Source organism: Pseudorca crassidens, chromosome 11 (assembly GCF_039906515.1).
Source record: "Pseudorca crassidens isolate mPseCra1 chromosome 11, mPseCra1.hap1, whole genome shotgun sequence".
NCBI classification, from domain to species: domain Eukaryota; kingdom Metazoa; phylum Chordata; class Mammalia; order Artiodactyla; family Delphinidae; genus Pseudorca; species Pseudorca crassidens.
The window spans coordinates 21,524,336-21,542,956 of record NC_090306.1 but is presented as its reverse complement, the minus strand read 5'-3'; the positions used below and the strand labels follow the sequence as shown (position 1 = coordinate 21,542,956).

The 18,621-nt window shown below is 40.3% G+C and overlaps 1 protein-coding gene across 4 annotated transcripts in view; it reads left to right on the top strand.

The window, feature by feature from the left end:
- Window positions 1–18,621, top strand: part of ITPR2 (inositol 1,4,5-trisphosphate receptor type 2) — a 533,444-nt gene that overhangs the window by 259,007 nt on the left and 255,816 nt on the right. For all 4 annotated transcript variants that reach the window (XM_067695972.1, XM_067695968.1, XM_067695971.1 and 1 more), the window contains one exon: window positions 87–212. In XM_067695972.1, the coding sequence (XP_067552073.1) occupies window positions 87–212 (126 nt within the window). The remainder of the gene's footprint in view (window positions 1–86; window positions 213–18,621) is intronic.

Genomic DNA, 18,621 nt, shown 5'->3' with positions numbered 1-18,621 from the left:
AGTTTCACATAACCATTCATAATAGATATTTGAAGATGAAGAATAAGGAAAAAACTCACTCTCTTTTCTATTTGAAACTTGCTCAGGTTAAAATTGCTTATGTGAATTTTGTTAATCACTGTTACGTTGACACTGAAGTGGAAATGAAAGAAATCTACACAAGTAACCACATCTGGAAATTATTTGAGAGCTTCTTGGTGGATATGGCAAGGGTAAGTCACGCGTTGATCATTAAATACTACTTCCTGTTTAGTAAGGTCATTGATACATATTTTGACTAAACAGTATCAAGCATCTGGATGAAAACTTAGAATTAAACCGACTATGTTTAGATGTCATCTGTTACATTCAAAAAGTTGTGACTGAGTTTCATAAGACTGTGAGATTCAATGAGTTAATGTACTCAGAATGCCAGTACAGTGTATATGGCAGCAAGGTGTTCATTTTCACTTTTACAGCTGACCATATTGGCCTGTTAGTAAATGGAATTTTAGTAGCCTTTTTACATCGGTTAGAGATGATATTTGGCAGAGGTCAATTTGTATTCGACCTTGTATCATGAATGCAATTATAAACCAGAGATGGAAGAGATCTCACGAGGTCTTGGATACTGCTTTCGGGCAGGTAGGTACTTGCAGACTATTTAGGACCCAGCACTGCCCACTGTTGCCTATTCCACATTTTCTTTGGGAGTGTGCTCCAGTAATTGAATCGTCTGCTGCTTTCACTCATGTCAGTCAGAATACAGTCTGCTTTTTACTTTGAGTCCATTTTCTCATGTTTGGCTTTTTGGGGGTTGGGGAGGACACATGGAGCTGGCTGGCATTTTCCAGATACTGTCTGGCGTAGGTTTTTGCTCTGTTAATATCGAGTACATGAATGAACGAAGAAAGGAAGGAAGGAATCTTTGATAGATAGCACTTAATTTGAGTTAGTATATCTTAGCCCCTTTTTGCCTGCCGAATGATAATGTCCAGGGTGTATTATTTTAGTTATTTTGTGGGGGGACGATCTTCTCATTTTCCCATTAAAATTATGGGACATAATGTTCAAATATGAGTTTCACTAATAGAAGATAGTGTATAGCTAACTCCTTAGACTTATATGACTTATGGTGGCCTGTCCCAGTCCTTTGGCTTCCTACATTCCTGAGTGCTGGTCGTTTACAGGGGCTTCACTTAGATGTATTGGAGGAGAGGGGTTAGTGAAGTCCACATGGATGGGTGCCGATTGCTATCCGTTAGCTCACTGCCTTCCTACAATTCTTTTTGGAAGGAAGGAAGGCTAAAGGGATATAATAAAACATTAGCTGTAGATCCAGACATCCAAGAGCAATCTTAGATAATAGAATAAATCACATATTCCAGTCCAGGAACTCTTTTATTTAGTCAAGGCTCGCAGGTGGAATGTACTTATTTTGCCTTTGGTATGGGGTAGTATGAGTGAGCTCTGCTGTGTTCACGCATGTGTGAAACAAGGCAATCCTGTTTTATCTCATTTCTGTAGACCTTAAAAGCCACTCGCTACCTTCCTCAGGTAGACCTGCACCTGTGGAGGAGTCATCCTGTTTTACACAGGACTTACATACCACTCATATTTACCCCTGTGACCTTGTGAAAGCCCTTGTAAGTGACTGGCCACAAGTATCTCCAGAGACCTTGGAGCAAAGGATGGTTTATATGCTGATGGCTGAGCTTTAAAACTGCACGTGCAGGAAGACATTAAAGAGATTACAGACTGATTTGCAGAGTTGCACAGTGCTATGGACTAAAGATAAGCTTGAAAAGACCAAGGTCACATTCTAGGCATCATGATCTGCAAAGCTGAAAGGATTTTTATTCTTAAACCAAAGAAGGCTTGGTGATAACTGTCATTGATTATGCTACCTTGGAAACAGTCTTTTCCATTGATGTGTTTATTCATAAGGCTAAAGGGTATATATTCTTTTTTTTTTTAAAGTATGCATGTAGGGAGGATTTTTATTTTAGCTATTCAATATTTAAGTAGACATAGTGTTATTAGTATATAAAGGCTTTAAGGGAATTGCAAGTTTTCTTGGTCTATTCAATCATTATGTCTAACCACAACAGCTTAACTATACTGCAGAAGCATTTTTTTCTTTCCTTCTTGTTTCCCTCTGATTTATATTTTAAAGCAGCAACTCTCTTATCCCCTCACCGAGAATGACAAGGACTCACCCTTCCTACTTCAGGGAAGGGGCAGGAAACCTGACTTTTCCATATTTGGGATTTATCTTTCTCCCCGTGAAGACAGATTAAGGAGCCAACACACACTTTCAAATTCAAATACAAAAAAAATATGGTTAAAAAAGTGGAATGTGGCCTTTGAGGTGAATTTTCAGTTCAGTAGAACAGTAGCTCTCAAACTTTAGTGAGCAGCAGAATTATCTGCAGGATTTGTTAGAACACACGTTGCTGGGCCTCACTCCCATAGTTTCTGATTCAGTAGATGTGAGACTTGGCATTTTTAACAAGTTTTCAGGTGATGCTGAAGCTGCTGGTCCAGCGACCACACTTTGAGAATCACTGCAGTAGAGCAAGGTAGTCAGCAATAGGCATTTTAGAGTCATTAGCCAGACCAGAGTTCAAGTGTAGGTTCTGTCTCTTACTAGCTCAGTTATCCTGGGCAAGGTACTTAGCCCTCTGACCCTGAGTTTCCTTATTTGTCAAATACATACAATAATAACACATTCCTGGGCTTCCCTGGTGGCTAACACATTCCTGGGCTTCCCTGGTGGCGCAGTGGTTGAGAGTCCGCCTGCCGATGCAGGGGACGCGGGTTCGTGTCCCGGTCCGGGAAGATCCCACATGCCGCGGAGCGACTAGGCCCGTGAGCCATGGCCGCTGAGCCTGCGCGTCCGGAGCCTGTGTTTCGCAGCGGGAGGGGCCGCAGCAGTGAGAGGCCCGCGTACCGCTAAAAAAAAAAAAAAGTAAATAACACATTCCTTATGGCGTTACTGGGAGGCTTCAGTGAGATAATACGTATAGAGCTCTTAGCACATGCTCGGCACTTAGAGAGTTGGTGCCATCACCCATTTTATCCCTGTCATGGTTAACATCGCTGGTATTACAAGGTTATATGTAGCCTTTAAAGCAATTTCAAGTAGCTTCCCCAAGACCCGATAACAATGTTGAGGATAACCTAAAGGAGGCCCATCTTATGCAGGCAAGAGCCAGAAACCATGTTCGTGAAGCTGGACACACACAATAGTGACTTGATGTAGAGATGGACTAAATTCAGATATTACAGCAAAGTTATGAAATCCTGGAGCAACTGATTTACATCATTGAGACATGGTGAAGGTAATCTGGAGGAAAGGTATTTGGTCAATTGGACCTAAAGAATCGTAGGATCTTAGGGTTGAAAGAGACTGGCAGTCCTACCGTTCACAGTTTCTAGCACCTGCCTGTATATTTCCATTTCTAATGATCTCATTACTTTTTTGTGAGACAACTGATTTCATTACTGCGCAACTTGAATTGTTAGAAACCAAAACTGAACCAGATTTCTTTTTTAATTTTTAAATTTTATTTTATTCATTTTCTTATACAGCACGTTCTTATTAGTCATCAGTTTTATACACATCACTGTATACATGTCAATCCCAATCGCCCAATTCATCACACCACCATCCCCACCCCCCTGCTGCTTTCCACCATTGGTGTCCATACGTTTGTTCTATATATCTGTGTCTCAAATTTCTGCCCTGCAAACCCGGTTCATCTGTACTATTTTTCTAGGTTCCACATATATGCGTTAATATACGATATTTGTTTTGCTCTTTCTGACTTACTTCACTCTGTATAACAGTCTCTAGATCCATCCATGTCTCAACAAATGACCCAATTTCGTTCCTTTTTAGGCTGAGTAATATTCCATTGTATATATGTACCACATCTTCTTTATCCATTCGTCTGTCAGTGGGCATTTAGGTTGCTTCCGTGACCTGCCTATTGTAAATAGTGCTGCAGTGAACATTGGGGTGCATGTGTCTTTTTGAATTATGGCTTTCTCTGGATATATGCCCAATAGTGGGATTGCTGGATCATATGGTAATTCTATTTTTAGTTTTTTAACGAACCTCCATACTGCTCTCTATAGTGGCTGTAACAGTTTACATTCCCACCAACAGTGCAAGAGGGTTCCCTTTTCTCCACACCCACTCCAGCATTTGTTGTTTGTAGATTTTCTGATGATGCCCATTCTATCTGGTGTGAGGTGATACCTCATTGTAGTTTTGATTTGCATTTCTCTAATAATTAGTGATGTTGAGCAGCTTTTCATGTGCCTCTTGGCCATCTGTATGTCTTCTTTACAGAAATGTCTATTTAGGTATGCTGCCCATTTTTGGATTGGGTTGTTTGGTTTTTTTTAATATTGAGCTGCATGAGCTGTTTATATATTTTGGAGATTAATCCTTTGTCAGTTCCTTCATTTGCAAATATTTTCTCCCATTCTGAGGGTTGTCTTTTCGTCTTGTTTATGGTTTCCTTTGCTGTGAAAAAGGTTTTAAGTTTCATTAGGTCCCATTTGTTTATTTTGGCTTTTATTTCCATTACTCTAGGAGGTGGATCAAAAAAGATCTTCCTATGATTTATGGCAAAGAGTGTTCTTCCTATGTATTCCTCTAAGAGTTTTATACTGTCTGGTCTTACATTTAGGTCTCGAATCCATTTTGAGTTTACTTTTGTGTATCGTGTTAGGGAGTGTTCTAATTTCATTCTTTTACATGTAGCTGTCCAATTTTCCCAGCACCACTTATTGAAGAGACTGTCTTTTCTCCATTGTATATCCTTGCCTCCTTTGTCATAGATTAGTTGACCATAGGTGCATGGGTTTATCTCTGGGCTTTCTATCTTGTTCCATTGATCTATGATTCTGTGTTTGTGCCAATACCATATTGTCTTGATTACTGTGGCTTTGTAGTATAGTCTGAAGTCAGGAAGTCTGATTCCTCCAGCTCTGTATTTTTCCCTCAAGACTGCTTTGTCTATTAGGGGTCTTTTGTGTGTCCATACAAATTTTAAGATTTTTTGTTCTAGTTCCGTAAAAAATACCATTGGTAATTTGATAGGGATTGCATTGAATCTGTAGATTGCTTTGGGTAGTATAGTCATTTTCAGAATATTGAGTCTTCCAATCCGAGAACATGGTATATCTCTCCATCTGTTGGTATCATCCTTAATTTCTTTCATCAGTGTCTTATAGTTTTCTGCATACAGGTCTTTTGTCTTCCTAGGTTGGTTTATTCCTAGGTATTTTATTCTTTTTGTTGCAATGGTAAATGGGAGTGTTTCTCTTTCAGATTTTCATCATTAGTGTATAGGAATGCAAGAGATTTCTGTGCATTAATTTTGTATCCTGCAACTTTACCATTGATTAGCTCTAGTATTTTTCTAGTGGCATCTTTAGGATTCTCTATGTATAGTATCATGTCATCTGCAAACAGTGACAGTTTTATTTCATCTTTTCCAATTTGTGTTCCTTTTATTTCTTCTTCTTCTCTGATTGCCGTGGCTAGGACTTCCAAAACTATGTTGAATAATAGTGGTGAGAGTGGACATCCTTGTCTTTTTCCTGATCTTAGAGGAAATGCTTTCAATTTTTCACCATTGAGAATCACGTTTGCTGTGGGTTTGTCGTATATGGCCTTTATTATGTTGAAGTAGTTTCCCTCTATGCCCACTTTCTGGACAGTTTTTTATCATAAATGGGTGTTGAATTTTGTCGAAAGCTTTTTCTGCATCTATTGAGATGATCATATGGTTTTTATTCTTCAGTTTGTTAATATGGTGTATCACATTGATTGATTTGTGTATATTGAAGGATCCTTGCATCCCTGGGATAAATCCCACTTGATCATGGTGTATGATCTTTTTAGTGTTGTTGGATTCTGTTTACTAGTATTTTGTTGAGGAATTTTTCATCTATATTGATCAGTGATATTGGTCTGTAATTTTCTGTTTTTGTAGTATCTTTTTTTTTTTTTTTTTTTTTATTTTTTTTTAAACATCTTTATTGGAGCATAATTGCTTTACAATGGTATGTTAGTTTCAGCTTCACAACAAAATGAATCAGTTATATATATACATATGTTCCCATATCTCTTCCCGCTTGCGTCACCCTCCCTCCCACCCTCCCTATCCCACCCCTCCAGGCGGTCACACAGCACCGAGCTGATCTCCCTGTGCTATGCGGCTGCTTCCCACTAGCGATCTACCTTACGTTTGGTAGTGTATACATGTCCATGCCTCTTTATTGCTTTGTCACCGTTTACCCTTCCCCCTCCCCATAGCCTCAAGTCCATTCTCTAGTAAGTCTGTGTCTTTATTCCTGTTTCACCCCTAGGTTTTTCATGACATTTTTTTTTTCTTAAATTCCATATATATGTGTTAGCATACGGGTCTCTTGTAGACGGCAAATATATGGGTCTTGTTTTTGTATCCATTCAGCCAATCTGTGTCTTTTGGTGGGAGCATTTAGTCCATTTACATTTAAGGTAATTATCGATATGTGTGTTCCCATTCCCATTTTCTTAATTGTTTTGGGTTTGTTATTGTAGGTCTTTTCCTTCTTTTGTGTTTCTTGCCTAGAGAAGTTCCTTTAGCAGTTGTTGTAGAGCTGGTTTGGTGGTGCTGAACTCTCTCAGCTTTTGCTTGTCTCTAAAGGTTTTAATTTCTCCATCAAATCTGAATGAGATCCTTGCTGGGTAGAGTAATCTTGGTTGCAGGTTTTTCTCCTTCAACACTTTCAATATGTCCTGCCACTCCCTTCTGGCTTGCAGAGTTTCTGCTGAAAGATCAGCTGTTAACCTTATGGGGATTCCCTTGTGTGTTATTTGTTGTTTTTCCCTTGCTGCTTTTAATATGTTTTCTTTGTATTTAATTTTTGACAGTTTGATTAATATGTGTCTTTGCGTATTTCTCCTTGGATTTATCCTGTATGGGACTCTCTGTGCTTCCTGGACTTGATTAACTATTTCCTTTCCCATATTAGGGAAGTTTTCAACTATAATCTCTTCAAATATTTTCTCAGTCCCTTTCTTTTTCTCTTCTTCTTCTGGAACCCCTATAATTCGAATGTTGGTACGTTTAATGTTGTCCCAGAGGTCTCTGAGACTGTCCTCAGTTCTTTTCATTCTTTTTTCTTTATTCTGCTCTGCAGTAGTTATTTCCACTATTTTATCTTCCAGGTCACTTATCCGTTCTTCTGCCTCAGTTATTCTGCTATTGATCCCATCTAGAGTACTTTTAATTTCATTTATTGTGTTGTTCATCGTTGCTTGTTTCATCTTTAGTTCTTCTAGGTCCTTGTTAACTGATTCTTGCATTTTGTCCATTCTATTGTCCATTCTATCTCCAAGATTTCGGATCAACCTTACTATCATTATTTTGAATTCTTTTTCAGGTAGACTGCCTATTTCCTCTTCATTTGTTAGGTCTGATGGGTTTTTATCTTGCTCCTTCATCTGCGGTGTGTTTTTCTGTCTTTTCATTTTGCTTATCTTACTGTGTTTGGGGTCTCCTTTTTTGCAGGCTGAAGGTTCGTAGTTCCTGTTGTTTTTTGTGTCTGTCCCCAGTGGCTAAGGTTGGTTCAGTGGGTTGTGTAGGCTTCCTGGTGGAGGGTACTAGTGCCTGTGTTCTGGTGGATGAGGCTAGATCTTGTCTTTCTGGTGGGCAGGTCCACGTCTAGTGGTGTGTTTTGGGGTGTCTGTAGACTTATTATGATTTTGGGCCGCCTCTCTGCTAATGGGTGGGGTTGTGTTCCTGTCTTGCTAGTTGTTTGGCATAGGATGTCCAGCACTGTAGCTTGCTGGTCGTTGAGTGAAGCTGGGTGCTGGCGTTGAGATGGAGATCTCTCGGAAATTTTTGCTGTTTGATATTATGTGCAGCTGGGAGGTCTCTTGTGGATCAGTGTCCTGAAGTTGGCTCTCCCACCTCAGAGGCACAGCACTGACTCCTGGCTGCAGCCCCAAGAGCCTTTCATCCACAGGGCTCCTTAATTTGGGATGATTCGTTGTCTATTCATGTATTCCACAGATGCAGGTACATCAAGTTGATTGTGGAGCTTTAATCCGCTGCTTCTGAGGCTGCTGGGAGAGATTTCCCTTTCTCTTTGTTCTCACAGCTCCCAGGGGCTCAGCTTTGGATTTAGCCCCGCCTGTGCGTGTAGGTCGCAGGAGGGCGTCTGTTCTTTGCTCAGACAGGACGGGGTTAAAGGAGCCGCTGATTCGGAGGCTCTGGCTCACTCAGGCCCGGGGGTAGGGAGGGGCACGGAGTGTGGGGCGGGCCTGCGGCAGCAGGGGCCGGCGAGACGTTGCAGCCTGAGGCGCGCCTGTGCGTTCTCCCGGGGGAGTTGTCCCTGGATCCCGGGACCCTGGCAGTGGCGGGCTGCACAGGCTCCCCGGAAGGGCGTGTGGCTAGTGACCTGTGTTCGCACACAGGCCTCCCGGTGGCGGCAGCAGCGGCCCTAGCATCTCATGTCTGTCTCTGGGCTCCGCACTTTTAGCCGCGGCTCGCGCCCGTCCCTGGAGCTCTCTCAAGCAGCGTTCTTAATCCCCTCTCCTCGTGCACCAGGAAACAAAGAGGGACGTAAAAGTCTCTTGCCTCTTCGGCAGTTCCAGACTTCTCCCCGGACTCTCTCCCGGCCAGCCGCGGTGCACTAACGCCCTGCAGGCTGTGTTCACGCCGCCAACCTCAGTCCTCTCCCGGCGCTCCGACAAAAGCCGGAGCCTCAGCTCCCAGTCCCGCCCGCCCCGGCGGGCGAGCAGACAAGCCTCTCGGCTGGTGAGTGCCGGTCGGCCCGATCCTCTGCACTGGAATCTGTCCGCTTTGTCCTCCGCACCCCTGTTGCTGTGCTCTCCTCCGCGGCTCCCAAGCTCCCCCACTCCGCCTCCCGAAGCCTCCACCCGCGAAGGGGCTTCCTAGTGTGTGGACACTTTTCCTCCTTCACAGCTCTCTCCCGCTGGTGCAGGACCCGTCCCTATCCTTTTGTCTCTGTTTAGTTTTTTCTTTTGCCCTACCCAGGTACGTGGGGGGTTTCTTGCCTTTTGGGAGGTCTGAGGTCTTCTGCCAGCGTTCAGTAGATGCTCTGTAGGAGTTGTTCCATGCGTAGATGTATTTCTGGTGTATCTGTGGGGAGGAACGTGATCGCCGCGTCTTACTCTTCCGCCATCTTCCTGTAGTATCTTTGTCTGGTTTTGGTATCAGGGTGATAGTGGCCTCATAGAATGAGTTTGGGAGTGTTCCTTCCTCTGCAATTTTTTGGAAGAGTTTGAGAAGAATGGGTGTTAGCTCTTCTCTAAATGTTTGATAGAATTCACCTGTGAAGCCATCTGGTCCTGGGCTTTTGTTTGTTGAAAGATTTTTAATCACATTTTCAATTTCATTACTTGCGATTGGTCTGTTCATATTTTCTATTTCTTCTTGTCAGTCTTGGAAGGTTATACCTTTCTAAGAATTTGTCCATTTCTTCCAGGTTGTCCATTTTATTGGCATAGAGTTGCTTGTAGTAGTCTCTTCGGATGCTTTGTATTTCTGCGTTGTCTTTTATAACTTCACCTTTTTCATTTCTAATTTTATTCATTTGAGTCCTCTCCCTCTTTTTCTTGATGAGTCTGGCTAATGGTTTATCAATTTTGCTTATCTTCTCAAAGAACCAGCTTTTAGTTTTATTGGTCTTTGCTCTTGTTTTCTTTGTTTCCATTTCATTTATTTCTGATCTGATCTTTATGATTTCTTTCCTTCTGCTAACTTTGGGTTTTGTTTGTTCTTCTTTCTCTAGTTCCTTTAGGTGTAAGTTTAGATTGTTTATTTGAGGTTTTTCTTGTTTCTTGAGGTAGGCTTGTATAGCTATAAACATCCCTCTTAGAACTGCTTTTGCTGCATCCAATAGGTTTTGGATCATCGTGTTTTCATTGTCATTTGTCTCTAGGTATTTTTTGATTTCTTCTTTGATTTCTTCAGTGATCTCTTGGTTATTTAGTAACGTATTGTTTAGCCTCCATGTGTTTGTGTTTTTTATGTTTTTTTCCTTGTAGTTGTTTTCTAATCTCATAGTGTTGTAATCAGAAAAGATGCTTGATATGATTTACATTTTCTTAAATTTACTGAGGCTTGATTTGTGACCCAAGATGTGATCTATCCTGGAGAATGTTCTGTGCGCATTTGGGAAGAAAGTGTAATCTGCTGTTTTAGATAGGATGTCCTATAAATATCAGTTAAGTCTATCTGGTCTATTGTCTCATTTAAAGCTTCTGTTTCCTTATTTATTTTCATTTTGGATGATCTGTCCATTGGTGTAAGTGAGATGTTAAAGTCCCCCACTACTATTGTGCTACTGTCAATTTCCTCTTTTATAGCTGTTAGCAGTTGCCTTATGTATTGAGGTTCTCCTATGTTGGGTGCATATATAATTGTTATATCTTTTTCTTGGATTGATCCCTTGATCATTATGTGTCCTTCCTTGTCTCTTGTAACATTCTTTATTTTAAAGTCTATTTTATCTGATATGAGTATTCCTACTCCAGCTTTCTTTTGATTTCCATTTGCATGGAATATCTTTTTCCATCCCCTCACTTTCAGTCTGTATGTGTCCCTAGGTCTGAAGTGGGTCTCTTGTAGACAGCATATAGATGGGTCTTGTTTTTATATCCCTTCAGCAAGCCTGTGCCTTTTGGCTGGAGCATTTAATCCATTCACGTTTAAGGTAATTATCGATATGTATGTTCCTATGACCATTTACTTAATTGTTTTGGGTTTGTTTTTGTAGGTCCTTTTCTTCTCTTGTGTTTGCCACTTAGAGAAGTTCCTGTAGCATTTGTTTTAGAGGTGGTTTGGTGGTGCTGAATTCTCTTAGCCTTTGGTTATCTGTAAAGCTTTTGATTTCTGAATGAGATCCTTGCCGGGTAGAGTAATCTTGGTTGTAGTTTCTTCCCTTTCATCACTTTAAGTATATCATGCCACCGCCTTCTGGCTGTAGAGTTTCTGCTGAGAAATCAGTTGTTAACCTTATGGGAATTCCCTTGTATGTTATTTGTTGTTTTTCCCTTGCTGCTTTCAATAATTTTTCTTTGTCTTTAATATTTGCCAATTTGATTACTATGTGTCTTGGCATATTTCTCCTTGGGTTTATCCTGTGTGGGACTTGCTGCGTTTCCTGGACTTGTGTTGCTCTTTCCTTTCCCATGTTAGGGATGTTTTCGACTGTAATCTCTTCAAATATTTTCTCTGGTCCTTTCTCCTTCTGGGACCCCTATAATGCAAATGTTGTTGCGTTTACTGTTGCCCCAGAGGTCTCTTAGGCTTTCTTCATTTCTTTTCATTCTTTTTCTTTATTCTGTTCCGCAGCAGTGAATTCCACCATTCTGTCTTCCAGGTCACTTATCTGTTCTTCTGCCTCAGTTATTATGCTATTGATTCCTTCTAGTGTAGTTTCATTTCAGTTATTGTGTTGTTCATCTCTGTTTGTTTGTTCTTTAATTCTTCTAGGTCTTTGTTAAACATTTGTTGCATCTTCTCTATCCTTGCCTCCATTCTTTTTCCGAGATCCTGGATCATCTTTACTATCATTATTGTGAATTCTTTTTCTGGAATGTTGCCTATCTCCACTTCATTTAGTTGTTTTTCTGGGGTTTTATCTTGTTCCTTCATCTGGTACATAGCCCTCTGCCTTTTCATCTCGTCTATCTTTCTGTGAATTTGCTTTCTCTCCACAGGCTGCAGGATTGTAGTTCTTCTTGCTTCTGCTGTCTGCCCTCTGGTGCATGAGGCTATCTAAAAGGCTTGTACATGTTTCCTAATGGGAGGGACCTGTGGTGGGTAGTGCTGGCTGTTTCTCTGGTGGGCAGATCTCAGTAAAACTTTAATCTGCTTGTCTGCTGATGGGTTGGGCTGAGTTCCCTCCCTGTTGGTTGTTTGGTCTGAGGCCACCCAACACTGGAACCTACCCGGGCTCTCTGGTGGGGCTAATGGTGGGCTCTTGGAGGGCTCACGCCAAGGAGTACTTCCCAGAACTTCTGCTGCCAGTGTCCTTGTATTCACTGTGAGACACAGCCACCCCTGGCCTCTGCAGGAGGCCCTCCAACACTAGCAGGTAGGTACGGTTCAGTCTCCCCTGGGGTCACTGCTCCTTCTCCTGGGTCCCGATGCGAACACTACTTTGTGTGTCCCCTCCAATAGTGGAGTCTGTGTTTCCCCCAGTCCTGTTGAAGTGCTGCAGTCAAATCCCACTAGCCCTCAAAGTCTGATTCTCTAGGAATTCCTCCTCCCGTTGCCAGACTCCCAGGTTGGGGAGCCTGTTGTGGGGCTCAGAACCTTCACTCCAATGGGTGGACTTATGTGGTATAAGTGCTGTCCAGTCTGTGAGTCACCCACCCAGCAGTTACGGGATTTGATTTTATGTGATTGCGCCCCTCCTCCCATCTCACTGTGGCTTCTCCTTTGTCTTTGGATGTGGGGTATCTTTTTTGGTGATTTCCAGTGTCTTTCTGTTGATGATTGTCCAGCAGCTAGTTGTGATTCTTGTGTTCTCACAAGAGGGAGTGAGAGCACATCCTTCTACTCCACCGTCTTGGTTCAGGGCCCCAGATTTTTATCTATTATAATTTTTACTTATTCTTTCCTTCTCTAGCAGCATAGAATGATTCCATTCAGGAAGAATGTGGGTGTTTACTATTCTCCTCGCTGATGATGTAGTTTGAAATGGCAAAATTATTCAACTTAAAGGAACTTAAGATCATCTAGGCTGACCTCCTAATTTTGTTCCTGAGTTCCAGAGAGATTAATTTCCTAGCATGGAGTGACTCGCCTGGCTAGTAACAGAGCTGGGAGGTCTGTGGCAGCCTATTTCAGGGGTCTTTCCACAATAGCTTCTCAAATGTGTCACGACAGTCCTCATGTCTCCCATTATTTTCTCCATGACTTTCAGTGGTTCCTCTTCTGTTAAGGCTTCTGGGCTCCTTGTTTTCAGTACAGTTTTGAGTTCTTTCTAATTTGTCAGTATTTTAAACATATGGCATTTGCGATGGAACCCAGTGCTTCAGGCAGGGTCCAGCCAGCACGAAGCAGATGATTATTTTAGTAGAAATTTGGAAAGCAATCCTATTTAGAAGGCAAATGAACTATTAATATGTAGTGGCCCTCGTACCACCTTCCGCCTTTCTCCTCATGTTTCTCAGGAGTCAGCACCAGCAAGTTCTTTTTGTTTGCTCTTGGTAAAGCTCTCTAAAGAGTCCCCTTAATTAGTATCTTTTAGTTTCCTGTTTGTACCCCCTTGTCTGTTATCTTGGTAAGACCCATATAAGAAAAGCTTTCTGAAAGACTGCCTTTAATGAACTAAATTTGTTTATTTTTAATTTTTATTAATTTTATTTATTTTTATTTGTTTATTTGCACTGGATTGTTTCACGTCCTTACTCTATTCTGATTTTCTGACAGAGACTGCATCCATGTCCTGTAAATATACCAGGTTTAGATAGGCAGCAAAGCTGTTAGATACATGAAAATTTGCTCTACTGTCCTTTAGAGCATTTAACGGCAGCCCACTTTGATCTCCGTGCCAGTGCAGCTAAAATTGGTGTTTGTAGGGCAGAAATGCTTTCCTTTGCCTTCATAACTGATTGTTGTTGCAAAGTGAGGGGATTTGAGTCATCATTAGAAAGCATTTGGGGGGGGGCAGTGTTCAGTGTCAGACTCCCTTTTCTTTTGAAGATGTTCTCAATTTTGCTATCAATTTCAAGATTCTGTAATGGCCAGCAATACCCTAAATGATGTACTGGCAGATGAAATTAGACCGAGGGATAACTTAGAGACACACCTAACACATTGTCATGTCATTGCCCCATCAGTCATTGCTAAACAAGACAAATCAGAGTATTTCATTTCCAAAGAGATCACTTGAGCATTCTCTCCCTTTGTTTAGCTTACCAAATAGGTAGGAAATGGGAGTAAAGATAAATTTATATGTACTCTGAAACACACTTTCTAGGTTCTCTAATTTGATAGGATTGTGTAGGTTTTCTTTCCTTGATGAGTTGATTCCATTATTTTCTTCACTTTCTGAAGTTGAACGAGCCATCGAAAAGTCTCATTCTAAAGCCTTCTTTGAATATGCCCTTATTAGCTAACATTGCAGCCAAGTGAAGAGTGTAAATATTCTGTAAATATTATTTTGTGTGTAGCACCTTTCCCTCAGTTGTAATTCTGTTTTTCTCCTCAGTTTTCATGCTGAATTATACTGATGGTGCCCAGATGGGATGAGCACTTGTTTGGCTCTTCTCGACTGATGATTGGTTGGCCCCTGTCCTGCCCTTCAAGTCAATTTCAGGTTTATCATAGTTGATTGATTCCTTCTTGAAACCTGTCCTCACTAGGCCCCCAGGATATCAGCCCTGCTCCCACCTCACTGGCCACTCCCTTTCAATCTCCTTTGCTGTTTCCTCCAAATCTTCCCAGCTTCTAAATATTGAAATGTGCCAGGCTTAAACCTTAGACTTGCTCCCTTCTCTGTCTACAGTCACTTGCTTGCTGATCTCATCCACTCTCCTAACTTTAATCCCACGCTGGTTGAAGCTTGGGTCCTTCCCCTGATAGTCTCACATATCTCGCTGCCCATGAGACATCTCCAGTTGGCTATCGAACCTCAGACTCTTCATTCACTTTCATGGCCCACTAAAATTAATTCCTTCTCAAGTCATTTGTATCTCAGTAAACGGCAATTCCATCATTCAGTCTAGGCATTCGGGCATAAAAATCTTGGTGTCATCTGTAACTCTTATTTTCTTGCTCTTCAGTTTAATCCTTTAGCAAATTCTGCAAGCATTAACCTTAAAATATTCAAAATCTGACTACCTCTGAATACTTTGATCAGTGCCACCCTGCAACAAGGTACCATTAACTCTCATCTGGATAACTTCAGTAGCTTCATAACCTGTCTTCCCTGCTTCTACTCTTGCCCCCTCCCTTCATCATCTGTTCTCTATACAGCAGCTATAATGATTAAAAAAGAGGAAGAACTTTGATTCAGGTCACTCCTCTGCTCAGATTCCTCACAGAGTAAAACCACTACATGATTGCGCTTTCCCCTGTCCAACAAACACCCCCATCCCCGCCCTTACTTCCCAGTGTGCTCTTGTTCTCCCCCTACCTAGCTCTCTGCTTCATCTGGTGGCCTCTTGCTGCTCCTCAGATATGGCAAACACACTCTCATCTCAGCATCTTTGCATCTGCCTGGGATGCTCTCATCCCCCAGGTACCCTCCATTCTCGTGACTTCTTTCAGGCCCTTGCCTAAAGTCTTCAGAGAGGCCTTGACTGACTACCTGGTGTAAAGTAACAATGTCTTCCTTCCGTCCCTCTTTCATTTGCTTCATTTTATCCCCACCTGATGTGTTTATATGTATTTGTGCTTGTTTCTGCTGAAACAAAAGAAAGGCAGAGATTTTGTCTGTTTGGTTCACTGCTGCATAGCTGACCTAGAACAGCGTCTCAAACATAGTAGATACTCAGTATTTGTGTTATTATTTATGTATTTATTTAGGCTGCACCATGTGGCCCGCGGGATCCCAGTTTCCCAACCAGGGACTGAACCCGGGCCATGGCAGTGAAAGCCCTGAGTCCCAACCGGGGAATTCCCAGTATTTGTGGAATAAATAAATAAATATCATCTGAAGCTAAAAATATTTAAAAAGTGAATTTGAAAACAAATTGTGTGGTTTTAGCATAGAATTAAGTGGGCCTGTCAATGGAATGGAATAAATAGCCAGAAAAAGATTTTTCCTTATGTAAGATATTAAGATATAATAAAGAAATTATCACCTATTAGTAGGGAAATGATGGGTTATTTCCGGTGATCAGCAAACGTTTTCTGTGCAGATCTTGATAGTTTTTCAGGCTACTATCACAGGTCTTATAACAATTACTAAAGGAAAAGGAGTCATAGACAATATATAAATAAATAGATATGGCTAGATTTGACCCATGATAGTTTGCCTACCCCTGGATTATTAAATTAAAAATAATAAACTCCATTAGGGTTGTGACTTTTATATGTTTTGTTGTTCACTGATGGATCCCAGGTACACAGAATGTCCTTGGCATGGAATATGGGCATTCAATAAAAATTGTTGATTTGAACTAAATCAAAATGACATTTGAAGACCCTGGCTATTTGGGGTGAAATGAACTCAGTTCATGTCCTCACATCATACATTAGCGTAAATTGCAATAGATTTTAGAGATAAATGTGAAATGATAAAAATGGTTGGAAGTGTAGGTGGATATTTGTCTGTCTTTGGATGAGAGAGTTATTTTTAAGCATAAGAGCAATAGATGAAATTAGCTAAGGAAAAAACATTTCACTATTTGAAAATTTAAAACTTAAGTATATAAAAACATCATAAAAATAAAAGAACATCAAAATAGAAAAAGTTACTCTACATTAAAAAAAGGCTAATAACCTTTATACAAAGAACATATAAATAGATAGATAGATAGATAAGAAAAGCACTATAACAATCTAATGATAAAATGAGCCAAATTCAGGCATTCATGGTTTATAGAGGAGGACATACAAGTAAATCCCTGAGAAAATAGTCAACTGTTAATAATTTTAAGAAAATAAAAAGGAAAATAAGATCTAATTTCTAACTGTCAAAGTTTAAGACTAAAAAGATAAAAGTAAAACGGTAATATTAAATGTCGGTTCACATACCTTGCTGATGAGAGTAAATTTATGCTCTTTTTGAAAAGCATTTTGGTAGTACATTAAAAAAAGCCTTCATACCTTTTTAATGTGTCAAGTAATTTACCTTCCAAGAATCTGTCCTTAGGAAATAATTAGAAATGATATCAAGGATTTATGGGCAAGGAAGTTCAACATACTTTTATAATAAAATACAGTAGGAAATAGTTTACATATTTAATAATAGAGAAATGGTTCAACAAATTATGATATATCTAAAAGATTTAAGTTATAGTATCACTGATTATTTTTTGAAGTTTTTTTTTTTTTTTTTTTTTGCTGTACGCGGGCCCCTCACTGCTGTGGCCTCTCCCGTCGCGGAGCACAGGCTCTGGCCGCGCAGGCTCAGCGGCCATGGCTCACGGGCCCAGCCGCTCCGCGGCATGTGGGATCTTCCCAGACTGGGGCACAAACCCGTGTCCCCTGCATCGGCAGGCGGACTCTCAACCACTGTGCCACCAGGGAAACCCTGAAGATTTTTAATGATATGAGAAGTACTAATGATTGAGTGATGAGTATTAAAAGGGGAATAAAAAAACCGCTTATCCAGAATTATTTCTATTATGTAAAATATATAGGAGCAAAAAGATTAGAAGAAAAGATTCCAAGATGTTAACCATGGTTTTGTTTGGATTTTGAGATTATGGATAATTTTTGTTTTCCATTTTGTATTTTTCTATTTTTTACAGGGTTCCTACAGTTAATATTTTTCTTAACATCAATATATATTACCTTTTAAAAAATGAATTTAAAATTCTAAGAAAGTGTAGGCACAGATGACTCACATAAAAAGGAGATATTAAAAGCGAATGTTTGGAAAAGTTTTGGCCTCATAAATAAAGGAATGCAAATTAAAATAAATATGAGATATCACCTCAGATATTTATAAGAACATTTTTACTGCCTATGAGGAATAAAAAAATGATTTTTAAGATTTGTATTCCGTGGTCTGTATGATCAAAAGTATATTACTGGCGAGAGCTGCCCTATCCAGTAGGGTAGCAACTTGCCACATTTAAATTTAATTAGATAAAATAAAATTAAAAAAGCCATTTCAAGTGCTGAATAAGCACATGTCTAGTGATTATTATCTTGAACAACCCAGATATAGAAGATTTCCATCATTGCCGAAAGTCCTCTTGGACAGGGCTGCTCCAGTGTATGTATGATAACTTATTTAACCCAATCTGTCATCTTTGGAAGAGTAACAGTCACTTTTAGAGCAGGAGAAAGAAGGGACATCATATATACAAGGGGAGAAATCTCAGAAATAATTATATCTAGAAATTATGCTTAATGTTTATTTGTTCAACCAATAATTTTAAATACGTACTATGTGCTAAGGTACTGCATGTGCAGTGGGGACCAAGACAGAGCAGCTCCTGGTGTCTAGGGACTTACATTCTAATGGTGGAGACAGATTTTTACTTGCTCTTCCCCCAGAAACCTCCATGGCTATTTCTTCACTTCCTTTGGTTCTTTGTTAAAATGTTACCTTATACAGAGAAGTTCTCCAAGCAATTTAGATAAAATAGTAATCCTTCTCTGTACCTACTCCTCCTGCTGTATTGCCTGCACTACTTGCTTTTTATTTTTCTGAAAGTCTATTTATTTGCTCTATTTTTACCGCTTATATGTTTGTTAATTTGTATATTGTGTGTCTCTTTTGATTAGAATCAGAGTTTCAGTAGAGTAGGGACTTTGTTTTGTTTGGTTCACTGTTCTAACTCCTAGTCTAATAGTTTTAATTTAACAATTTATGTCCCTAAGTGATAGTCCATGAAATTTTATAGGTGCGTAGTAAAATTCATCTGGAAGCAGAAAAGGACAGATATTTCAAAAGGTGATTTTTTTTTTCTTG